This window comes from Brachyistius frenatus, unplaced genomic scaffold, assembly GCF_029030835.1.
Source record: "Brachyistius frenatus isolate BFR_SWC_R1_liver_20210118 unplaced genomic scaffold, ASM2903083v1 Contig_207, whole genome shotgun sequence".
NCBI classification, from domain to species: domain Eukaryota; kingdom Metazoa; phylum Chordata; class Actinopteri; family Embiotocidae; genus Brachyistius; species Brachyistius frenatus.
In genome coordinates, this window is record NW_027210806.1 from 577,837 (window position 1) to 598,491 (window position 20,655).

Sequence of the window (20,655 nt, forward strand, 5' to 3'; positions counted from 1 at the left end):
TTGATGCTGTCCAAGGTGCTGATTTATCTCACTCACAGGCATCGCTGCTCTCCCGTGCACTGATCCAGACCTGCAGCCATCTGGGCCTGTCTGACAGCAACATATTTACATAGTTGGGGAATCATAGACGTTACTAGACCTGAAATCAAATGACCGAAGCTGTACAGTATTTTGCAAACAAGATTCTCCTATTTATCACCCAACCAGGGAGGCTCTAATCGGATTCAAATTCACTCTGCAGCTTTGATAACGACCACAAATAAACAGCCAAAAACCAGGAGTCCTGCAACAGATGATCTGGCCCCCGCAGAGCCTGGATCTCCACCTCATGGAGTCAGTCTGGGATTACATGGAGACAGAGGACACTAAAACTGATTGAAATCCAAGATGCTTGGAGCAATCCACCTGCCAAGTACATCGAAAAACTGTGAAAGATGCAAAGGGAGGAGACTCCAAATATTTCATTTGTATGTTTTTCTGTTTACTGCATTTCCTAAATTAGAAACAGTTTGAACCTATTATTTCTGAGAGCATCTTCACTTTACTTTTAGTGCCTAAAACGTCTTTACAACACTGTATATCAAAGAATGTTAGTGTGACACTATCGTAGAGGCTTCACGCATCAACTCTCCCTCCATTTGTCGTTAACATGAGAAGTGTAATGACTTCCTGGAAGCTCACATTTAAAAGTGCACTAAAAGCCGATGCTTAATAATAACTGACAGTACAGATGTATTTTTTTTTCTACAAATGCTTTTTTTATTTCTTCTAAATGTTTCACAGTCAACAGGATCCCAAATGAAACTGTTCCATGGGAATTAAAAAATGTACTAAGACACAATAAAGCACACAGAGACACAAAGACAACATGAGATTCACATTCTGAACACAGATGACTTCTGGTTGATCTGAACGCATCACTGAGTGTAAACATTCACCACAATGTCAACGTGACGACTAAACATGAAAATTAGTGGTTTTCTTTAAAAAGTAAAAGCACCTGTTATTATTTAAAAACAAAATATGTTTCACAAAGCCTTAATTATAAAAACGTTAAAATAACATGGTGTGTTATCAGCATCGTAGGTGGAGCTGTTGAACTTGAATACTTTCAGGAACAGAGTGAGATTTAGATGCAGAAATAAAAATGCTGGAAATTGTCAATAAGACGCAGATAAGTAAAGGATTCGTTTTTTTTTTTTACTTTTCTCCATTATTTGAATACTTTAAATCACACCTGATCTCACTGCTCATCCTGTCAGATCGTTTTTCTCAATGTTGAGGTTTCATGTACAAGTTCAGCAAAATAGACGCAGAGGGATTTCACAGCTTGAAGTCGGTCCCAAAAATCACCGGGCGACAGAAATGTATGAATTATGTAGAGTTTCACTAAAAGTCATGTTTTTTACTGTTAACAACAAAACATACTTGGCAGATTCATGGTTCTAATCCAACAAGAGCAGACATGTTTCTAATCAAGAGGAGCTCAGGCCTTTTTAATATCAGGTAGTAGAAGTGGATGGATGGGAACCCGATCAGGCTAACGTGCTCTCCACGACCTGAGCCGAGCGCCGAGCGTCTGCAGGGTTCGATTCCTTCTCACGACGTTGGCTGGCGTCTGAGAAAAATCCTGCTGCTGCTGCTGCTGCATTAAAACTATAACAACGCATCTTAGTAAGGCCAATTTGTTTCTTGGGAGTTCAATGAGACAGATTTTTTTAATTATTGATATTTAATGCATGCTGCAAGCTCTGCTACAAAAAAAACCTGAAGATGTGTTTCTGTTTTGTTTTTTTAAGTATTTGACACTTGTTTTTCAAATTTGAATAAAAACATGAATAAAATCAAAGTCACACCTCAAGTGAGAAAAAAACTGACCTGAAGATAACTTACTAACTGATGCCCTCAGCTGACCGAGACGAGTTTATATTCTTTTCCACAAAAGTTAATAAAACAATGTGGAAAAAGAAATGCACTGCGAGCATAAGAGTGACTCACTCGACTGTTTTTCTTATCTTCCCCAGCCTTAAATGTGTGTTATCAATTTACAAAAGCAGATCTGCCTTGGAGGAGAAATACTGATGTTGTCTCACCTACCCAAATTCACATTTATCACCGAGAGCAGATCTGGAAAGCTGATAAAAAGAGAAATGGTAATGAACAGTAAAGAACACTGATAAAAACAAAAAAATCAATTAACACTGATAACAGCATGAGTTCATATTTCTAAAAGTCACTTTTTAGGATACAGGCTTGGATTCTGCCAAAAAATCCAAACCACAGCGAATGAGCTTCTAACTCTCCACAATTCTTCAATCACTGTAACGTGATTTTGTGGGTTTATTTTTAAATGCAACAAATCCAACAAAAAGACCAAAAACTATGCAGCTGAGTGATTTGTTTTGATATTTCTTTTTTGCGTTATAAACTCAGCTTTAGATATTCACATAATCCCTCTTGGTTTTGATCTATTTTGGGGGGATTTGTTTGCTGTAAAAATGTGAAATCGAAAAATCCAAAGTTGAACTGTCAAAAGCGCACTGCAAATCAGCGAAGAAGCAAAGCTTGCATTTAAAATACTGTCTCCCAGGTGAGGTCATGTTATAAGAATAAGTCATAAATTTGGCAAAAATCAGCAAAACACATGAAGCGTGAGTGAATCTCAGCACAATACTTGATGTAAATCAATAATTTGACCATTAAACCAGGCGGTGACACCGTCACAGAGGAACATTGGGATTATTTTTTGCTCCATTTTTCAGTAGTATTTTATTTACTGTCTGGAAAGCAGTAAAACAAAATAATTCTACTAGCGATGAAACTAAGGTGTGAGAAGTGCTTCTAATTTGTGCATCTACGATAACACGGTGTTTGTGTTGTTTTGGGAGACTCGTCTTAATAAAACCAGCCGACATGGCGTCACAAGAAACTGTAAACCATGGCACGTTAATTTGGTCGTGTAGTTTTCATTCTGTTTCCTACTTCTCTTCACCTTCATCTGTCCTTCCATCAACCAATGAACCCTTCCTCATCTGTTCTGCTACATTCCTTCGTTTCATATCACAATTTTTTTTTCTGTTTTTCTGAGATGTTTTTCGTTTTGGTTATCAACTTCTTTTCTTTCTTCGACTCTTGTAACTTGATTTTTTTTTTTTTTTGTTACTTAAATTTTTTTTTTTTAAGTTACGCATCCTCTTCCACGTCCTCCTCGAACTCGCCCTCCTCCTCGGCCGTGGCGTCTTGGTACTGCTGGTACTCGGACACCAGGTCGTTCATGTTGCTCTCCGCCTCGGTGAACTCCATCTCGTCCATGCCCTCGCCGGTGTACCAGTGGAGGAAGGCCTTGCGGCGGAACATGGCGGTGAACTGCTCCGAAATGCGCTTGAACAGCTCCTGGATGGCCGTGCTGTTGCCGATGAAGGTGACGGCCATCTTGAGGCCGCGCGGCGGGATGTCGCAGACGGCCGTCTTCACGTTGTTGGGGATCCACTCCACGAAGTAGCTGCTGTTCTTGTTCTGCACGTTCAGCATCTGCTCGTCCACCTCCTTCATGGACATGCGGCCCCGGAACACGGCGGCCACCGTCAGGTAGCGTCCGTGGCGCGGGTCGCAGGCGGCCATCATGTTCTTGGCGTCGAACACCTGCTGGGTGAGCTCGGGCACGGTCAGGGCGCGATACTGCTGGCTGCCGCGGCTGGTCAGCGGGGCGAAGCCGGGCATGAAGAAGTGCAGACGGGGGAAGGGCACCATGTTGACGGCCAGCTTCCTCAGATCGGCGTTGAGCTGGCCGGGGAAACGCAGGCAGGTGGTGACGCCGCTCATGGTGGCGGACACCAGGTGGTTGAGGTCTCCGTAGGTGGGCGTGGTCAGTTTGAGCGTGCGGAAGCAAATGTCATAGAGGGCTTCGTTGTCGATGCAGTAGGTCTCGTCGGTGTTTTCTACCAGCTGGTGGACCGACAGCGTGGCGTTATACGGCTCGACCACCGTATCCGACACCTGGAGGAGGAACATCGATACTTGTGGTTGATGTAGATTACATCGTTTGTTCTTATGTTTTCCACATAGTTTAAAGATACGGCAGAAAAATACAGAGGGTTGTTTTTCCAACTGAGGGACGAGTTTTGGGGCTTTTCGCATCTATTTTCGGGAGAACGGTGCTGCCTTCTCTCAAGACTTTGGCATGTTGTTGTTATATTACCAATGTAAAAAAAACCTGCTTCATATCAGGTCTCCATAATTGCAGCAATAACGGATAATATTCAAATCAAATTTATTTGATGATAAATTACCAGCAATATGCGACAGTGTTTTACCTTGGGAGAGGGCACCACGCTGAAGGTGTTCATGATGCGGTCGGGGTACTCCTCCCGGATCTTGCTGATGAGCAGGGTCCCCATGCCGGAGCCGGTGCCTCCGCCCAGGGAGTGCGTGAGCTGGAAACCCTGAAGGCACTCGCAGCTCTCCGCCTCTTTCCTCACCACGTCCAGGACCGAGTCCACCAGCTCCGCCCCCTCCGTGTAGTGACCTTTGGCCCAGTTGTTCCCTGCTCCACTTTGACCTGGAGAAACAAAAAAAAAAAAAAAATCAAGCCAATTATTACAAGAAATGTCTTAGCTGTTTGTTTATATTTTGATAATTAACCTTGAAATGAAGGAATGAAATCAATCTTGAACTGTTCTGAAGCATGAGTCAAAGTGAGTCAGTAATCTGAAGCTCCTTGTGGTTTCATTCTGGGATTGAGAGCTTGTTCGTGCCATGTAGGACATTCAGTTGGGCTAAATTTGTAAAAAAGAACAGGATGTGACTAAAACCACACAAATAGGTTAACAGGGACATCCGGAGGCCGAAGCCCAGCGGCAGCAGGCCTCCAAGTGCCACTGGTCAACATGTTCGTGCTGTTTTGTGTCCCAATCTGACTCTGACCTCCTGAAGGGAAAGACGGCCCTATTAAAATCTCCTCTCCAGTAGAGGGCGCTCTTCTCTTACCGAAGACAAAGTTGTCAGGCCTGAAGATTTGCCCAAAGGGTCCAGAACGGACCGAGTCCATGGTGCCTGGTTCCAGGTCCACTAGGATGGCTCTGGGAACATACTTCGCCCCTGCACACACATACGGACACATATATTTTATTATATACGTATAATATTAAAACTGAAAAAGACAAGCGCAGTCATTGGGTTTTATTAACATCATGGAGTGATAACAAACATTTTAGACAGTCTGACTCAATCTGGGATGCTACAACGAAGGCTGAAATATCATGTCAACCAACATTGTAACCACAGAATATTTCTTAATTTTTCTAATAAATAACAGGCAAATCCTCATTTAACTGGTGCTGGAAATGATGACTAAATATTAAAAATAAATGGATCACACACTTATGAAAAGCTTGAAATTATCAGCGTACAGTTAAACAGCTGGTGTACACTTGTAATACCTCACATGGCCACTAGATGGAGTCGAGCACTACAAACTACAGGACGTCTGAACTCAACACACTTCACATTTTGAGTCTGGTAAGAATAACGACGATATTGTGGTCAAAATGCATGTAGAAGATAATTTTTTACACTTTCACTGAAGCTCATCCAACTCATTTTCATGAAATTTGTCTTTCCAAGTGTCAACTTTTGTTTTGTTTTTAGTTTTTAACATCCAGTGTAAATCTGTAGTATTTAGTCTTCACACGCTTAAACTAGTTAAACTAGTTGTATACAACAGTTTAGGGTGTAAAACACACCACTATCACAGTAGTAATTAACCACAAATATCTTCCAACCTTTTTAAATGTTTTGGTGTTAGTGGCTCTTTAATGAATCCCATCATGTGAACGAGTGTGGACGTACAACACATCCTTAATTCTAACAATTTCAAGCCAGCTGGGAGAACATTTGTGTATTCATGATTTAAATTGATTTATTTTCATCTACAGCCTGTCATTTGCTGCTGCAGTGAGCCCGTTTCTCCACCGGGGGAGGAGTAGGGGGGCGTCTCATTGAAGTTTATCAAACACACACCTCAGTGTAGGAACTGTGCAGCCAGGATGAACTTACCCGAGGCTTCGTTGTAGTAAACGCTGATCCTGTCCAGCTGCAAGTCGCTGTCTCCATGGTAGGTTCCTGTCGGGTCGATGCCGTGCTCGTCACTGATCACCTCCCAGAACTAAAAATAAATAAATAAAACACACAGGCCGAGACGTCATCAGAACACAAAGCGTGTACTCTACACACAGATTAATGTACATTTCTTAGATAGTCAGTGATTGTCTCGTCACTTTGCATTTCCAACGTTTATTTATATATTTGTTTTTTTTAAAAAGAGAGAAAAATATGATCTTATCTGAAACATCCATTTGCAGCTTTAACTGAGAGAATGTTTTGTGTTTAGTCGGTTTTCCGGTCACAGTCCAGGAAACAGGTCGTACAAAGAGGTGTCTCTGTGTGGTTATTAAGTCCATAACTGAGAGCCAATTAGAGGAGAAACACAGAGTCCTCTGTCCTCTGTGTTTCCCAAAGACACGCTGACATCTCATTATCTTCAGCGGTCACAAGACCACCTGAAAGCAGCTCCGTGTTCTGTTCAATGAGGCCGCCGTGTGTTTGAACGTGGCGAGAGAAGGTTTGCGGTCACTTTTTCTGTGCCGGGCTGATTACACATGCTATACATGCTCACCGCTGGTGAACACACATGAACCAGACGGCACATGTGTAAAACATGCATAAAAAAAAATACAAACATTTACGTGGTTCTAATCTAATGGAGATATTTTCTTTTTCTTTTTTGGGAAAACTTCCAGGAAGAAGCACAAACCAATAAAGTTGCACATCATGCACATTACAATCTTCCAAAGTTGAGCCGACACATTTGTCTAACTAACTAATTTATTTCGTTAAAAGTCTAAGAAAACCAACTTTTCAGAGTTTGAAACCAGGAAATTTTCATCTAAACGGTTCAAATTTACACAACTGATAACGTGATTGCTGATCAATTTTCCATTTATTGGCATAAAAATTAATTAACTGAGTGTTTCGGCTTTGTAGCGCCAACACAAGACAAAAAGCTTAAAGTATATAAAAGGGGTGACCCGACAGGCGAGTGATTAGTGTCCGTACAACATGGGGGGATGTCTGTATTGACTCTCTCGCACTGTTTCTTATAAATAAAGGCAAAAATGATCCAAAATAAATCCTATTTAGTTTATGAGAATACAAAAAAATAAACCTTTTGAAGTAACTTTAAATCATACAAACCTAAAAGTAATAAAAGACTTGAAAATCTCAATTAAACATGATGAATTAAGTTCACATGTATCCTTATAATAATCCTTATATTTAGAGGATAAAGGAACTACCTAACCTAACCTACAGAGCAAGCCAGTAAACAGGGTTTATATTAGCAAAGCAAAAGAAACGGAAGAAGAACCAAGTCCATCTTTCTCTGGATGGAGTTTCTATCCTGCTGTTTGGGCGACAGTATGATTCTCTTGTTATAAAATCATTTGGATAAACAAGGTTAATCTAACAGGAGGATATAATCTCTTCAACAGTGATTTCAGCTGAGATTTGAGATGGAAAAGAAAAAAAAACGAAAAAAAAAAAAACGTTTCCATTTGCTTCAGCGAACCGCACACTCGGTCAACAGAGCTTCTGTACTGTACAATTTTAAAACTAAAACCCGTCATTTCCACTCGCGGTCGGAGGGGTCGGTGAGAGCAGAGATTTCTCAGAGGATTCGGCCGGCCTCGTTTCTACAGATCTGACACATCAACGCCAAACTCAGTCCAGACGAGAGCACAGACTGTCACACCAGCTCAGTCAGCTGACCCTAATCTGTGCCGTGGACTCTCTCTCTCTGTGTGTGTGTGTGTGTGTGTGTGTGTGTGTGTGTGTGTGTGCGTGTGCGTGTGTGCGTGTGCGTGTGCGTGTGTCTGTGCGTGATAAGCAGAGAGAGGCTGGCACTGTATGTTTGTGTGGGAGACATTAAAGAAAGAAAAAAAGGGTTGGTAGCCATGAAAATCGCAGTTTTTTTTTCATCTTCACTACTGTCACTTCACTGTCTTTGGCTCATCCCCACCCCTCCGCGATCACCATGGCAACAAGCTGATGAGTTGGGGTGGGGTATCTTGACCTAAAACATTTTAAGTTAAACACAAACTGTGTAGTCAAACGAAGACGTAATCCGAGTACAAAACACAAAAACGTAGATTTCAGAATCCCCAACAAGTACGTTAACGAGCTGAAATCTCTAATCGTCCACGAAAATCATATCTAGGAGAAATAATCCAGCTACATTAGAGGCCTGAGCAGATGTTGGTTGGATCGGGTAAGTGAGTGAATTGAAGGCAGAGTTAATCCGTTGTGAAATGAGGGTGACCTCAGCGTCACTAAATCCTCTGTAAATACACTTGTCTTCAGTGATCAGGGTCCGAGTCGCCCCCATATGTTGCTGCCAGGTCTCTCGCTGGTTCCCTCTGGGCAACTCAGCTGAACGGGCGTATGATGGGTCAAATATACGAGTATCACTGAAATGAATTCAACTAAATATCCGATCTGATTCTTCAAATAAAAGACTTTCTGCTTGTTATTCAGTTTCACTTCATATGTAATTAAATCTTGAAAGATAGCAGGATTACACTCACACTCCACTTAGAGTTATTTATATATATATATATGATGAGGGATCATGTAAAAATATATGTTTCTTTTGGGAATTGAACAGGTTGTCAATTTATTGTATATCAGTAGGGCTGCAAGTATCACTATTTAAAAAAAAAAAAAAAAGATGAATCTACTAATTGTTTCCTCAATTAATCAGTTCAATCTATGAAATGCTCAGAAAAAGAACAAAACAAAAAAATCAATCACCGTTTCCAGAGCCTGAAGTGATGTGCTTTCAAGTTTCTTTGGATTTCCAAATATTCACATTTGAGAAGCTAAAATGGGCAAAGATTTTGCTTTCATGCTTAAAAACACCCAAAGCAATCGATTGTTTGCGAGAATGATCTAGAACACCAATTTTGCTTCAATAACTAATCTAAATATCTTAATTTGACTGACTGTGGATGTCTGAGAACCTCCACATGACATTTAAAGTGCTGATGAGGCGTCATCACTTCTTGTTGTGCATGTGTAAACAGGGTGACTACTGGTTCGGGGGGGGGGGGGGGGTCTGCATGTGAGACACTGAGTGGAAAAGCAGACATTTAAATGACCTCATGTGTGCTTTGAGAGCAGACACTGAGCCACTTGTTATCTCCCCCCCCCTCCCTCCCCTCCACCCGCTCCCCACCCTCCTCCTCCTCCTCTTCCTCCTCCCGCTGCGTTCCTCTCCTCTGCTTCAGCAAATTTCTCCTTTCTTTTCCAGCTCTCTCCTCTCGTTTTTTTGGTTTTTTTTTTTTCTTCTCTCTCAGTGACAAAGAGCTCACCAGGCAGCCAAGGCAGCAGCTGGGCCAGTGAAGTCTGTCCAGCTTCATTAATCACGGCTCAGTGACTTGAGTCACCGTTTTGTCAACAGTTTCAAGTGTGTGAATTGTTACGGTAGTCTGTGTGAAGACTACTGTCGAAAAGAAATGTCCTATTCCAGAATAACAATTACGCTGTAATAACTCAACATTACAGCTCTTTTAACAAACGTTGTAGCTTCACATAATTTCCTAGAGAACTCATTTTATTATAATACTTAAATAAGGAGTTGCTGAAACAGAATGCTTGTTTTTGGGTAAACCGTCCTGCACTTTGTGGTACTTTTATACCCGACACATCACAACAATGATGAATTAATCCGGCCTTGCGGCACTTTTTGTTTTCTTTCCATTTTGCCTGAGTTGAATGTTTTGACACAGATTCGTAAAAAAATTACTAAATATTTCAAACTACCTTTATATGTAAAGGTAGTTTGCAATGGAAATAATTCAATTTAGTGCAATTAAGAATGAACTAACTTTATACTCATGTATGTTAACTGAGTCTGAGTGCAAACAATAGGGCCGTCTGGTTCCTGTTCCATCTTCATACACAAAAAGGGTTGGGTGAGATACAGGATTTTTATTATTTTTTTTAGATTTGTCATTAAATACAATTATTGCATGAAACTGTGAAAACACAGAACAAAAGAAAGGCGTCTGAAAGGTTTTAGGCATCAAACGTTTAGCAGAACAAGTTAAAATTGGAGTAAAGTGCAAATTAAGGACAATAAAAGTTTGTTTTTTCTTCTACTTCTTCTTACCTTTGCACCAATCTGGTTCCCGCACTGGCCGGCCTGGATGTGCACGATTTCCCTCATGATAGCTGATAGTTGGTGGTGAAAGTGAAGAGTGGAGGAGATGCTTTTGTGTCGCTGACCTGCAGACCGATTGACGGACCCAGTGAGAGGATTGTACCACAGCAGAGTCCAGCAGGCGGCCAGAAATGTTTGGGACGCTGCCATCACGCCGCCCACGCCGCTGATTGGTTGCCGTGCCTGCAGCCCCGGCGCTGATTGGCTGAAAGGTGAGCGGTTTTCGTAAAGGGGTTTCCTTGTCGCTAAGGCAAGGACCGGAAGAGGAGAGGGAGTGCCGGGTTTTGTCATCACTGCCCCGTTGGAGCCCCAAATACAACAAAGCAGAGTAGAGTAGAATAGAATAGAATAGAATAGAATAGAATAGAATAGAATAGAATTAATGGTGGAAATCAACCAAGTACTGTAGCCTATACAGTACAAATCTGACATATCTTTTTAATTGAATATTTATATTTTCTGCTGTTTTGCACAAGAATATTATACTTTTTATTCCACTACTTAAATCTGGCAGTTACTTTATAGATTTTAAAGCCTTACAAGGTGCGTAGAAAATGTGATACCTTGACATACAGTAAATTAAACCACCAAACAATTTCTGACATTATCCTGAGTCAACTTCACTGCAGCCACCTGCAACATTAAAATGCTGTTTGCATGTTAAAGCCTGCAGGGGTTTAATATTTACAGTATAATGCAGATTAAGGCCCACTTTCCCTAAATTGTGACTACTATTTACATTATCTATCTATCTATCTATCTATCTATCTATCTATCTATCTATCTATCTATCTATCTATCTATCTATCTATGTCTGTCTGTCTTTTTTTCTCTGTCTGTCTGTCTTTTTTTCTCTGTCTGTCTGACATTTATTGCCAAGACTAACGTAGTCCAGTAAAAAAGTCAAAGATTTCCATCTGAAATCCAGTGGTAATAAGTAGAAAATTAAAATACTCAAGCACAAGTGTTTACTTGAGTAAATTTACTTAGTTACTTCACAGATAAAATTATTTGACACGGCCTTCAGCAGTGAGGCACAGCGAGGAGGAGGGAATCACTGCACCTGCTCCAACCAGCATGAACTTCTTATTGTGGCAGTCCCCCACCTCGCCACCAGGTGGCGGTCGTGCGCCGTTTGATCGATGGATGTGCTCAACCCGAGCCCCTGAGCTGCAGTGTGGGTTCATGTTCACTGGCTGCATCGGTGACGGGAATAAGCGTCACCTGCGATATAAATACATTAATTTTAACCAACAGAAACCGCTTTTCATTCTTCTGTTTCCACCCTGCGGCACCGAAACCGCATCGTTTATTACCTAACCGGTAAGTGTGTGGTCATGTTACTCTTCTGTCCACATCTATTCCTCGCTGGTAAACTCAAACGTCTGTGCCAAATTGATCGAGTTAATGTGTAGACAGCGAGCCGCTTGCAATATGTACTAAGTAATGTTGTGCAGATTGTTTTTTTTAAAGCCTTGTTCCTTTTCTCGGAATCGTGTCTGTGCGGTGTTTTTGTTATTCTTACGCATTTTCTTGTGGATTTTACTGCGCAGCATTTGCGTAAATTAGATTTGAGCTCTGCTGGTCTGTGTCCCATCACATTACAACCCCTCCAGCCTCTGAGGCACACAACATAAACTGATCCTGACTTAAACAAGAAAATAATAAAACAAATGTGTATGTGTATGTGTACGAGGACAAGATGAGTCCACACAACCAGCTGAATCAGCGTTTTCTACATTTTATAAAGGGATCCAGAGTAACTTGCAATAAGGTATATTTTGATGGCAGCTACTTTAATTTATTTTTATTTTGCTTTCTTTGTTTTTCAGTCTGAAGGAGACTCAACATGTTCTACACCTGTGGTCCCAACGAGGCGATGGTGGTATCAGGTAAAATTATAGCTCCATGACAACCAAAACTAAATATATACAGTTGTTGTTTTTCAGTAATTACCACACATTTAAAGGCTGTCAGTGCAAAGAGGAGGAAATACACCACAAATACAAATATTTAAAGATACTAAAAGACAAACATCACAATATTGTTGTAAAATAAGAATCAGCGTCCATGTTTGTGAGCCAATTTTTGGGTCAATCTGTAATTCTGAAGTGAAACGAGTTACAAAAGCTGTGACGGAAATCTGGGTGCAAATATTTTGCTCTTACCACAAACCATAAAGTCTCCGCTGTGATGCTCTGCTCCATCTGACATCTCTGCCAGGGTTCTGTCGTTCTCCCCCGCTGATGATCGCCGGAGGCCGAGCGTTCGTCATCCCCTGCATCCAGCAGATCCAGAGGTAGGCGAACGCTGACGTTTCTCTATCGTCTGCCGTCCGCCGGATTGTCAATAGATCTGAATTCCTGATGTTGACCAACATTTTAAGCCGGGACGGGGCTCCACATCTGGGTGGACCTTCTCGGACCATTTTATGTGACCTTGAAAGAGAAAACAACACTATCATCCCATGCAAATGTGTGCGTCTTGAAAGCAAATGTTGGAGTGTAATTGTACAAATTATTTAACTTTTTTTTTTTTGCAATAAGGTATATTTTGATGGCATTCGTTCCAGTTTACTTCACGGCTTATTTCGTGTTTTAACTTTGTTAAGTGTTCCTCTTGTGCCGGCAACTCAATATAACAAACACGTTGATGTATACACCATTCGAGGCAAATGTACAATCAATCAATAATCATCTTTTCTTGCCTCTCTGCAGGATTTCCCTGAACACTCTGACTCTGAATGTGAAAAGCGATAAGGTGTACACCCGCCACGGAGTGCCCGTCTCCGTCACCGGGATAGCTCAGGTCAGCGGAGGGTTTTTCACGCGGGTGAATTGTGATTCTGTAGATGTAGCTGGACGGTTTGTATTCGCTCCGGCAGGTCGTCCATCACGGCTCCCGCACATCTGTTCCCGTGTCCTCAGACCGTTTGTGTGCGTTTCATTGAAGCTTGTTATAAAAATGTGACATCAGCGATGGGATTTAACTTGTTAACTTGTTGTTATTAACTTGATTGTGAAAGTCATCCAGATGTAGTTTCAGCCTAAGTAGATGATTTATTTTCATGCTAAACCAGCTGCTGTTCTGCTTTTTCATCGTGTACATGAGAAATTGCCGTATCTGTGTTTTACTGCAGCCATAAATGAATAAACCAGTAACTGTATTTTACAGATGAAGATCCAGGGTCAGAACAAACAGATGCTGGCTGCAGCTTGTCAAATGTTCATGGGGAAGTCAGAGCCTGAGATCGCTCACATCGCCCTGGAGACGCTGGAGGGGCACCAGCGGGCCATCATCGCCCACTTAACTGTTGAGGTAATGAAGGAAGGGCTCATCGCTGGATTTACTGCAATCTGGAACCCTTCAAGTCTTCTTCATGACAGATTTAGTTCATTACATTCGGTTTCTCTAAAAGTGTTTCGCAAATAGGCTGAAAATGGTTTTTTTGCGGGTTTTTTTTTAGCTGTAATAGCATGTTAATATAACGTCACCTGTCTGATTGGACGCACAGACAAAAAGGATGCAAGTTCACACACAAACCTGCTTTAATACTGATAATAAATGCTCTTCCTCTCAGGAGATCTACAAGGACCGTAAGAAGTTCTCCGAGCAGGTTTTCAAGGTGGCTTCGTCCGACCTGGTCAACATGGGCATCAGCGTGGTCAGCTACACTCTCAAAGACGTTCACGACGACCAGGTCATCTGAAAACTACGTTACACATGCTTGGAAGAGTGTTTTTACAGAGAAACATTTCTGACTTCGTCTCCATCTCATGTGGGGTTTTTTTTTTCCTCCATCTGGTTCACAGGATTATCTGCATTCACTCGGAAAAGCTCGGACAGCCCAGGTTCAGAAAGACGCTCGCATTGGAGAGGCCCAGAACAAGAGGGATGCTGTGATCAGGGTGAGATGAATCACTTTCTCCCTCTTCGTTATTCCTATGACACCCTCTTCGCACCAGGGTTTTAACATCAGGGTTTATGGGAACTGTGTTCTCAGAGAGATGGCGGCCATCTTTAAGTCACATTGTTTCTTTTGTTTTATCTAAACTCTACTTTGTATTTTTTAGCATTTTCATCCTGTTAAATTTCCAGATGTGTTCTTATTGATCCTGAATCCGTCCTTTCTCCGTTCCTCTGCGTCTCTCTGCCTGCAGGAAGCCCACGCGATGCAGGAGAAGATCTCGGCTCAGTACAAGAATGAGATCGACATGGCGAAGGCCCAAAGGGACTACGAGCTGAAGAAGGCAGCCTACGACATCGAAGTCAACACGAAGAAGGCGGAGTCAGAGATGGCCTATCAGCTGCAGGTACACGGCAGCGGATAAGAAGCAACCGTCGTTATTTGGCCGATCTGGTTTTAACTGCACAGAAAGTTTTGTGAAGTAATTATATGTTTTATGTAATCGTCGTTCGGCAGGTGGCGAAGACGAAGCAGTGCATCGAGGAGGAGAAGATGCAGGTGCAGGTGGTGGAGCGGACGCAGCAGATCATGCTGCAGGAGCAGGAGATCACCCGCAGGGAGAAGGAGCTGGAGGCCAAGGTGAAGAAACCGGCTGAGGCTGAGCGGTACCGGCTGGAGAAACTGGCCGAGGCCCAGCGGTGAGTTGGAGGTTACGTTCGATGTCTTCTTCAGTGTCCGAGCGGGAAGTGTTTCCTGAACATTTGTTATTGTGTCGGCAGGAAATATAAAGAATCCCTGTTGTAGATGATCTGTTGTAACGGAAACTTTCATCTGTCCACTAAAACGGTGACGGCATCTCTTCAGATTTGGCACAAACGTTCACTTTGACTCAAGGATGACCTGATTAGAAATTGATAGCCAAAGGTCAAAGGTAACTGTGACCTCACAAAACACGATTGCGGCCATAACTTAATAATTAATTCGCTACTTATGACAAGATTTCACATAAAATGTCTAAAATGATAAAGTGAGGACATTTTATATCCAAAAGGTCAAAGGTCAACTTCACTGTGACATGATAATGTTCTGCAAAAAAAAAAAAAAAAAAAAAAAAAAAAATTCTGCACCATAACTGATGAACAGAAGGGGAGATTGTGAACATATTTAGTCAGATACGGAGTCGGTGACACTCATCCTGTGTGTTCAGCTCGAAACTGTGCTGATTACAAAGATCTTCTTTGCTGTCGGGTTGAAGATGTGTGTGTGTCGTTGCAGCAACATTCATATTCGAATCATCGTCTGCTGTCATGGCAACAACTTTGTGTTCTATCAGAATCAGATTTATTGGACAAAAGTTCTTCAGATACTTCACTGTATATAATATATACACACACACATATATATATATCATACGACTCTGGACAGGCACGGGCATCATTTAAGTTACTATACTTTGTTTGACATCTGTTAGACCTTATTGGCCACATGCAGTCCAGATGTTTTCTGTTAGTCAGATGTTTGATGATGATGATGTAACAGCAGTTTGAAACTGGATTTGTCCTCCTCTTAGTGGTTGCCTCTGACTGCGTGTCCTTTCTGTCTGTCTCTCCAGTCTGAAGCTGATCATGGAGGCAGAGGCTGAAGCTGAGTCCATACGGGTGAGTCGCAGATCAATACAGATCAATCGTGACTCAGCGAAAACATTTTAAATGAGAATTACTGTTTCCACAAAGTATCCAGGCAAGAGTTTCACTTTGTGGGGCTTTTGTGTTTTGCTTTCATCAAAACCTTCAGGTTAAAGGTAACGCTGAGGCGTTTGCAGTGGAGGCCAAAGGTCGCGCCGAGGCGGAGCAGATGGCGAAGAAGGCCGAGGCCTTCCAGGAGTACAAGGACGGAGCCATGGTGGACATGCTGCTGGAGAAACTGCCTCTGGTGAGAGAAACTGTCATGTACGGTTGGTAACAACCAGGATAATGTTATTTAACTCATCACCGCTAGATGTTTGTGTTTTGGTTACTAATCCATCCCTGGCTTCCACTTATTCTCCTAATTATAGCGACACACCAAAAAACACATTAGTTACATATATCCCATCAGAAAATGAACAGAAAGGTATCTTTGTTGATTTTACTCTTTGTCTGGTCACAACATAACCTTTCTGAAGCTTGAGACATTTAAAGTGCTGCTGTTTTGATTTCACCTTTTAGCCAGTTATGGTAACCATCTCGTTCATATAGAACCATGGTGGGTTAGGGTTTTATAGGTGTTTTACCTCATCCACAGTTAAAGTGTTAAAGACTAGCAGATGATATTTAAAATGAATTTTGTATATCAGAAAATATCATGGAAACATTTAAAACAACAACAAACGATAAACTAAAACCATAAAGCCTTAGTAATTATGATATTGTGCATATTAACAGGTATTGTGAGTCAGACATGGCTTGCATATTGTCAGGAATCATTTAATTCCATTTGCCTGATAAATGAAGTAAATATCCAGTTTCACTGCTTCGCTTGCACTCTGACCTCTTTGGGTTTTCTCAAGTCAAGTCCAAGTAAAACGTTTGATGAGGGGTTTTTAAACACTTTGTGTTGCCTGTCGTCCACCAGATGGCAGAAGAGATCAGCAGGCCTCTGTGTGAAGCCCACAAAATCACCATGGTGTCGAGCGGGGGCGGAGAGGTGGGCGCAGCCAAACTGTCCGGAGAGGTGCTGGACATCATGACGCGCCTCCCCGAAGCGGTGGAGAAACTGACCGGAGTCAACATCTCTCAGGTGACTCGCTCGTCGTGCGCGTACGTCCGTGTGCTCTCATTAACTTCTAACGTATTTCCCCCCGGACGTGCTGTCGCTCATCTGATGACACGCGTCATGTCGAATCCCAACACGAGCACTCGTTTCATGCCTTTCCCTCCATTCTGCAGGTGTCCTCTCGCACAGGCTGAGGAGAACCGTCCGGACCGCCGACCGGGCAGATCCGCTCTCCTGTTGTCTTATCAGCTGCCTGGATTCCCTGCATGAGTCTCTGATCGCAGCCTCTTTCCTCTGTGTAGCTGCTTCGTTGTGAAAATTCACTCTTCATCTCCTTTTATTTGTTTTTTTGGTTGTTGATGCTTTATGCTCCTCCGCCTGCTGTTACAGTTAATTGTCTTTAGAACCGAATATGTTTATTAATATATTTACATCCATTCAACACTAAGCGTTCAAGCAGTTTCAGGCCTGTGCCTTGATTTACACTCGCCTAACCAGATTTTAAAAAAAAAATTTTCCAAGACTTTCTGAGCCGTCTTATGTCATTTTCCAATCTTCTTTCCTCTTTGCCACATTTTGCGTGATGTGTCACACCATTAAGAAAATATTGTCCTCTTGTGTCTAAGCCCCCCTCTTCCTCCTCCACTGTCTGCGTTTACCTTCAGTGTCTCCTCCATAACTGCCGTGTTCACTGCCTTGCTGCCAAACCTTAAGTGCATCTTAGCATGAAAGTTTAATACAAACATGCATCCAAAAAAATAAAAGCTTCATTCCCGAATGCTACAAACATGACAGGTTGTAACAGTTGACCAAATCCACAGCAGTTCTAGCCGTCACTCATTTCTTTTCATAACCTTCATCGTATTTAATCCATCGAGTGTTCAGGATAATCCTTCTTTTGTCAACACGTAAGTCTGTGAAGCTGTCCTGGATGGTTGCAATCTAACAGCTGATCAAAATTGTGATCCCATCTGTAAATCTTTATGGCAGTAGTACGTATGAGAGTTTGGAAATCTGTCATGTTTTCTGTTTTAGTTATAGTTTGGTAGCCATACGCATCACTTTATAATATGACTGTATGTGCTGCATGTTCAACAACACTAACCCATCTTCAGTACTATCGTTCCTGACTTCAGGTCCTCTACCAAGTACTCTGTGTCAAACATGGTCGTTATCCAACCTCTATTTAATATCTGTTGTCAGAGCACTGCGAAAACATCAAAGGTCTTAAATTACAAATTCGAGACTTTACCACCGTGCAGCCCAATAATACATCCTAGATGTATATCTTAAGCAAAGTGGTACCTTTTGTTTTGCTTTGTTTTTTGTGGCCACTTGTGTAGCAGCTCTCGTGAAGGTGTAGCTTTTAATGCTAAGAGTAAATCTGAAGTCAAGTGTAGCTTTAGCCTCATATCCTACGAAAGGGAATACCACAATGTAATCACTGTAGGAAATTAACTATTCATTACTAATTTACACATTACTGAAACCTATAATCTCCGATGTTAGCTTCAGGGAATACGATGTTTAGGTTTTGATAGCCTTTACTCTTAGTCTTGCTATAGCGCGTATTTTACTTACTAATTTTTTTTCTTTGTATTTTAATGTAAATACCAAACAATCTACTGTAAGGAAGTGAATATCTGTTATGAATATAATGTATCTGTCACCCAGATTAATATTGTAATGAAAGTTTAAGAGCTAGTTCTGATGTGTTATTATAAAGTGTCCCAACTTGCCTTATATCATCCCACTGTCGCCCTCTACCTCACCATAATCTCTGGGGCTGGGTATTCAAAACACTGACGCTTTTCTTTCTTTTTTTCAACAGCATGCACTGTTATATATTAAACAGTGAAGAATCTTGTGTTAAAAACATGTTTAATAACATCTGTATTTAGACGATTAATTGGATTTAGTTTGACTGAGCTGCATGACGACGTTAAATATAACCATATAATGGTTCTTTTTATTCCTCCATGACACCCAGCTCTGAACCACCTCACTGTTTGTTTCTTACTTCTCTGCACTGCTGACTACAGTCCAGCCAAATGTACCGTACTGGCTGTCTGTGGTTACATGTTAATGATGTGAACATGACACTGCTGTTATGCATGCATCAGTACTTACCACACTTTAAACTCCAACGTCATATTGCAAATGCTTTCAGTCAGGACACAGCTGGCGTGTGCAGTTCACTGTGGAGTTACGAAAGTATGGGATTAGCTATAGAAATTTAAATGTGATCTTTGTGATTATGTAGCGGGTGCACTACACGGGGATATAGATGTGTTTATTCAGTATATATTTGATGTTTGATACGGCATCGGTGTGGCACTGTTAGCTTCACACGTCACCATCAACAACTCAACTAACTCTTACAAACAGCAGCTCCAGTGTTTGTATTGTAAATGTATGAAAAATCTGCAGTCAGTTTATTCAAGTTTCCTGTGTTATTTTAACTCCTGCTGTAGTGTGTCCGTGAAGTTCTGCCAAAATAAAAGCCATTTAAACGACTGTCTGCACTTTGGGAAATGTGTGTTTTAGGAAAGTGTTATCCTGCAGTCCTATACATAATATGCTTAAATTAAATTGCAAAACAAAAGCCAGTTATGTCTTTACTGTTTCTGAAAGTATTCTACTACCATGAGTCTTATTTTACTCGTATTATTTCCTGTTTACACAGCTGATTTGTGCACGTGTGGTGTTGTGTTCTTCTCCCATTTTTATTTAATTGTGTTCGTTCATAAGTGGGGTTGTGTTGGTTTTGAATTGTAACTGCATAATGTTTTTGTATGGGCCGCCATGACAAACAGTTCTCACACGCTTAGTGGGGTCCTAATAAACCTTTTCATAAACATTCATAAGGTTTTCTTTTCATTGAACTGTCAAAAAATGCTGAGGTTGAATTGTGGATCTTTCACATCTCCTGGATGGACATCTCCCTATTGGAGGTACCATGCCATGCCCAAGAGAGGCTTCGTGGTCGCGAGTAGGGATTCAAACCAGCAACCCAACTAACCAAAGATAGTTCTTGCTCTCTTGATAAACAAGTTGGTGTATTTCTGTGCTATAAAGTCTATATTATCTGATAGACACAGACTATACAAACAGAAAATAATTATAGCAAAATGGATATAGATATAAGAACCTTAATTACTTTTTTAAATGGATGTGTTTTTTGTTTTTTTTATTAAGCCAAAGTAGCCAACAGCTGTCTACAATAATATAGATCAAAAATGACATAGGAACTGATGTGACGTGCAGCACACAGACGGGGTAATTAATACACCGGAAGACAATGTATGGACGTTGGCAGCTGCGTCAAGGTAACGAAAGTTAGCCAATCTTACACAGGAAGTGAGATGATTATGAATTAAAAAATTGAGATATAACCTACCGGAGATGAAAAGGAATTATTACGTATGTAGAACACAATTCAAAATACTCATTACAACCGACTCTTTACATATGGAGAGCATATACCGCGAAACCTGGAATCAAAGTATTATTTTATATTCGTTCTCTGATTAAAGTAAATTAGAAAATCTTAAACGTCTGTGCGCTTGTGTCGTCAGAAAATTCACAATGTAAAATTGTGTTTAATTCAAAGTTAAATTTCGTTTTTTTTTTTTTTTTATGAAATCAAATTAGGTACGTATATAGGGGGCGGGGGGAGGGGTGATTTTATTTTGAAAGGTGAGACCGGAACCGTGTC

General features: G+C 41.3%; 2 protein-coding genes across 2 annotated transcripts; one reads left to right on the top strand and one right to left on the bottom strand.

Annotated features, from left to right (window-relative positions):
* Window positions 1–723: 723 nt before the first annotated feature.
* LOC138633091 (tubulin beta chain-like) lies at window positions 724–10,376 on the bottom strand. Its single transcript, XM_069719125.1, has 5 exons — window positions 10,226–10,376; window positions 6,055–6,163; window positions 4,987–5,097; window positions 4,314–4,558; window positions 724–3,996 (listed from the first exon to the last, which is right to left on the bottom strand). Exons 1-5 carry the CDS (start codon window positions 10,280–10,282, stop codon window positions 3,184–3,186), a joined length of 1,335 nt encoding a protein of 444 aa, XP_069575226.1. The 5' UTR covers window positions 10,283–10,376; the 3' UTR covers window positions 724–3,183.
* A 1,045-nt stretch (window positions 10,377–11,421) lies between these two features.
* Window positions 11,422–19,454, top strand: flot1a (flotillin 1a). Its single transcript, XM_069719135.1, has 13 exons — window positions 11,422–11,599; window positions 12,109–12,168; window positions 12,500–12,575; window positions 12,994–13,084; window positions 13,451–13,594; window positions 13,857–13,976; window positions 14,089–14,184; window positions 14,437–14,589; window positions 14,700–14,881; window positions 15,796–15,841; window positions 15,978–16,115; window positions 16,797–16,961; window positions 17,111–19,454. The coding sequence occupies exons 2-13, from the start codon at window positions 12,126–12,128 to the stop codon at window positions 17,129–17,131; spliced, it is 1,275 nt and encodes a 424-aa protein (XP_069575236.1). The 5' UTR covers window positions 11,422–11,599; window positions 12,109–12,125; the 3' UTR covers window positions 17,132–19,454.
* Window positions 19,455–20,655: the final 1,201 nt, after the last annotated feature.

What these genes read in the sequence shown, in the direction of transcription:
- flot1a (XM_069719135.1), top strand. Translation starts at nt 12,126, where the DNA reads ATGTTCTACACCTGTGGTCCCAACGAGGCGATGGTGGTATCAG. An exon ending in AGATGGCCTATCAGCTGCAG is followed by an intron (nt 14,590 to 14,699) that starts GTACACGGCAGC and finishes GTCGTTCGGCAG; the next exon opens with GTGGCGAAGACGAAGCAGTG. An exon ending in AAACTGGCCGAGGCCCAGCG is followed by an intron (nt 14,882 to 15,795) that starts GTGAGTTGGAGG and finishes CTGTCTCTCCAG; the next exon opens with TCTGAAGCTGATCATGGAGG.
- LOC138633091 (XM_069719125.1), bottom strand. Translation starts at nt 10,282, where the DNA reads ATGAGGGAAATCGTGCACATCCAGGCCGGCCAGTGCGGGAACCAGATT. An exon ending in GGAACCAGATTGGTGCAAAG is followed by an intron (nt 6,164 to 10,225) that starts GTAAGAAGAAGT and finishes ATTTATTTTTAG; the next exon opens with TTCTGGGAGGTGATCAGTGA. An exon ending in GCCTGACAACTTTGTCTTCG is followed by an intron (nt 4,559 to 4,986) that starts GTAAGAGAAGAG and finishes TTGTTTCTCCAG; the next exon opens with GTCAAAGTGGAGCAGGGAAC.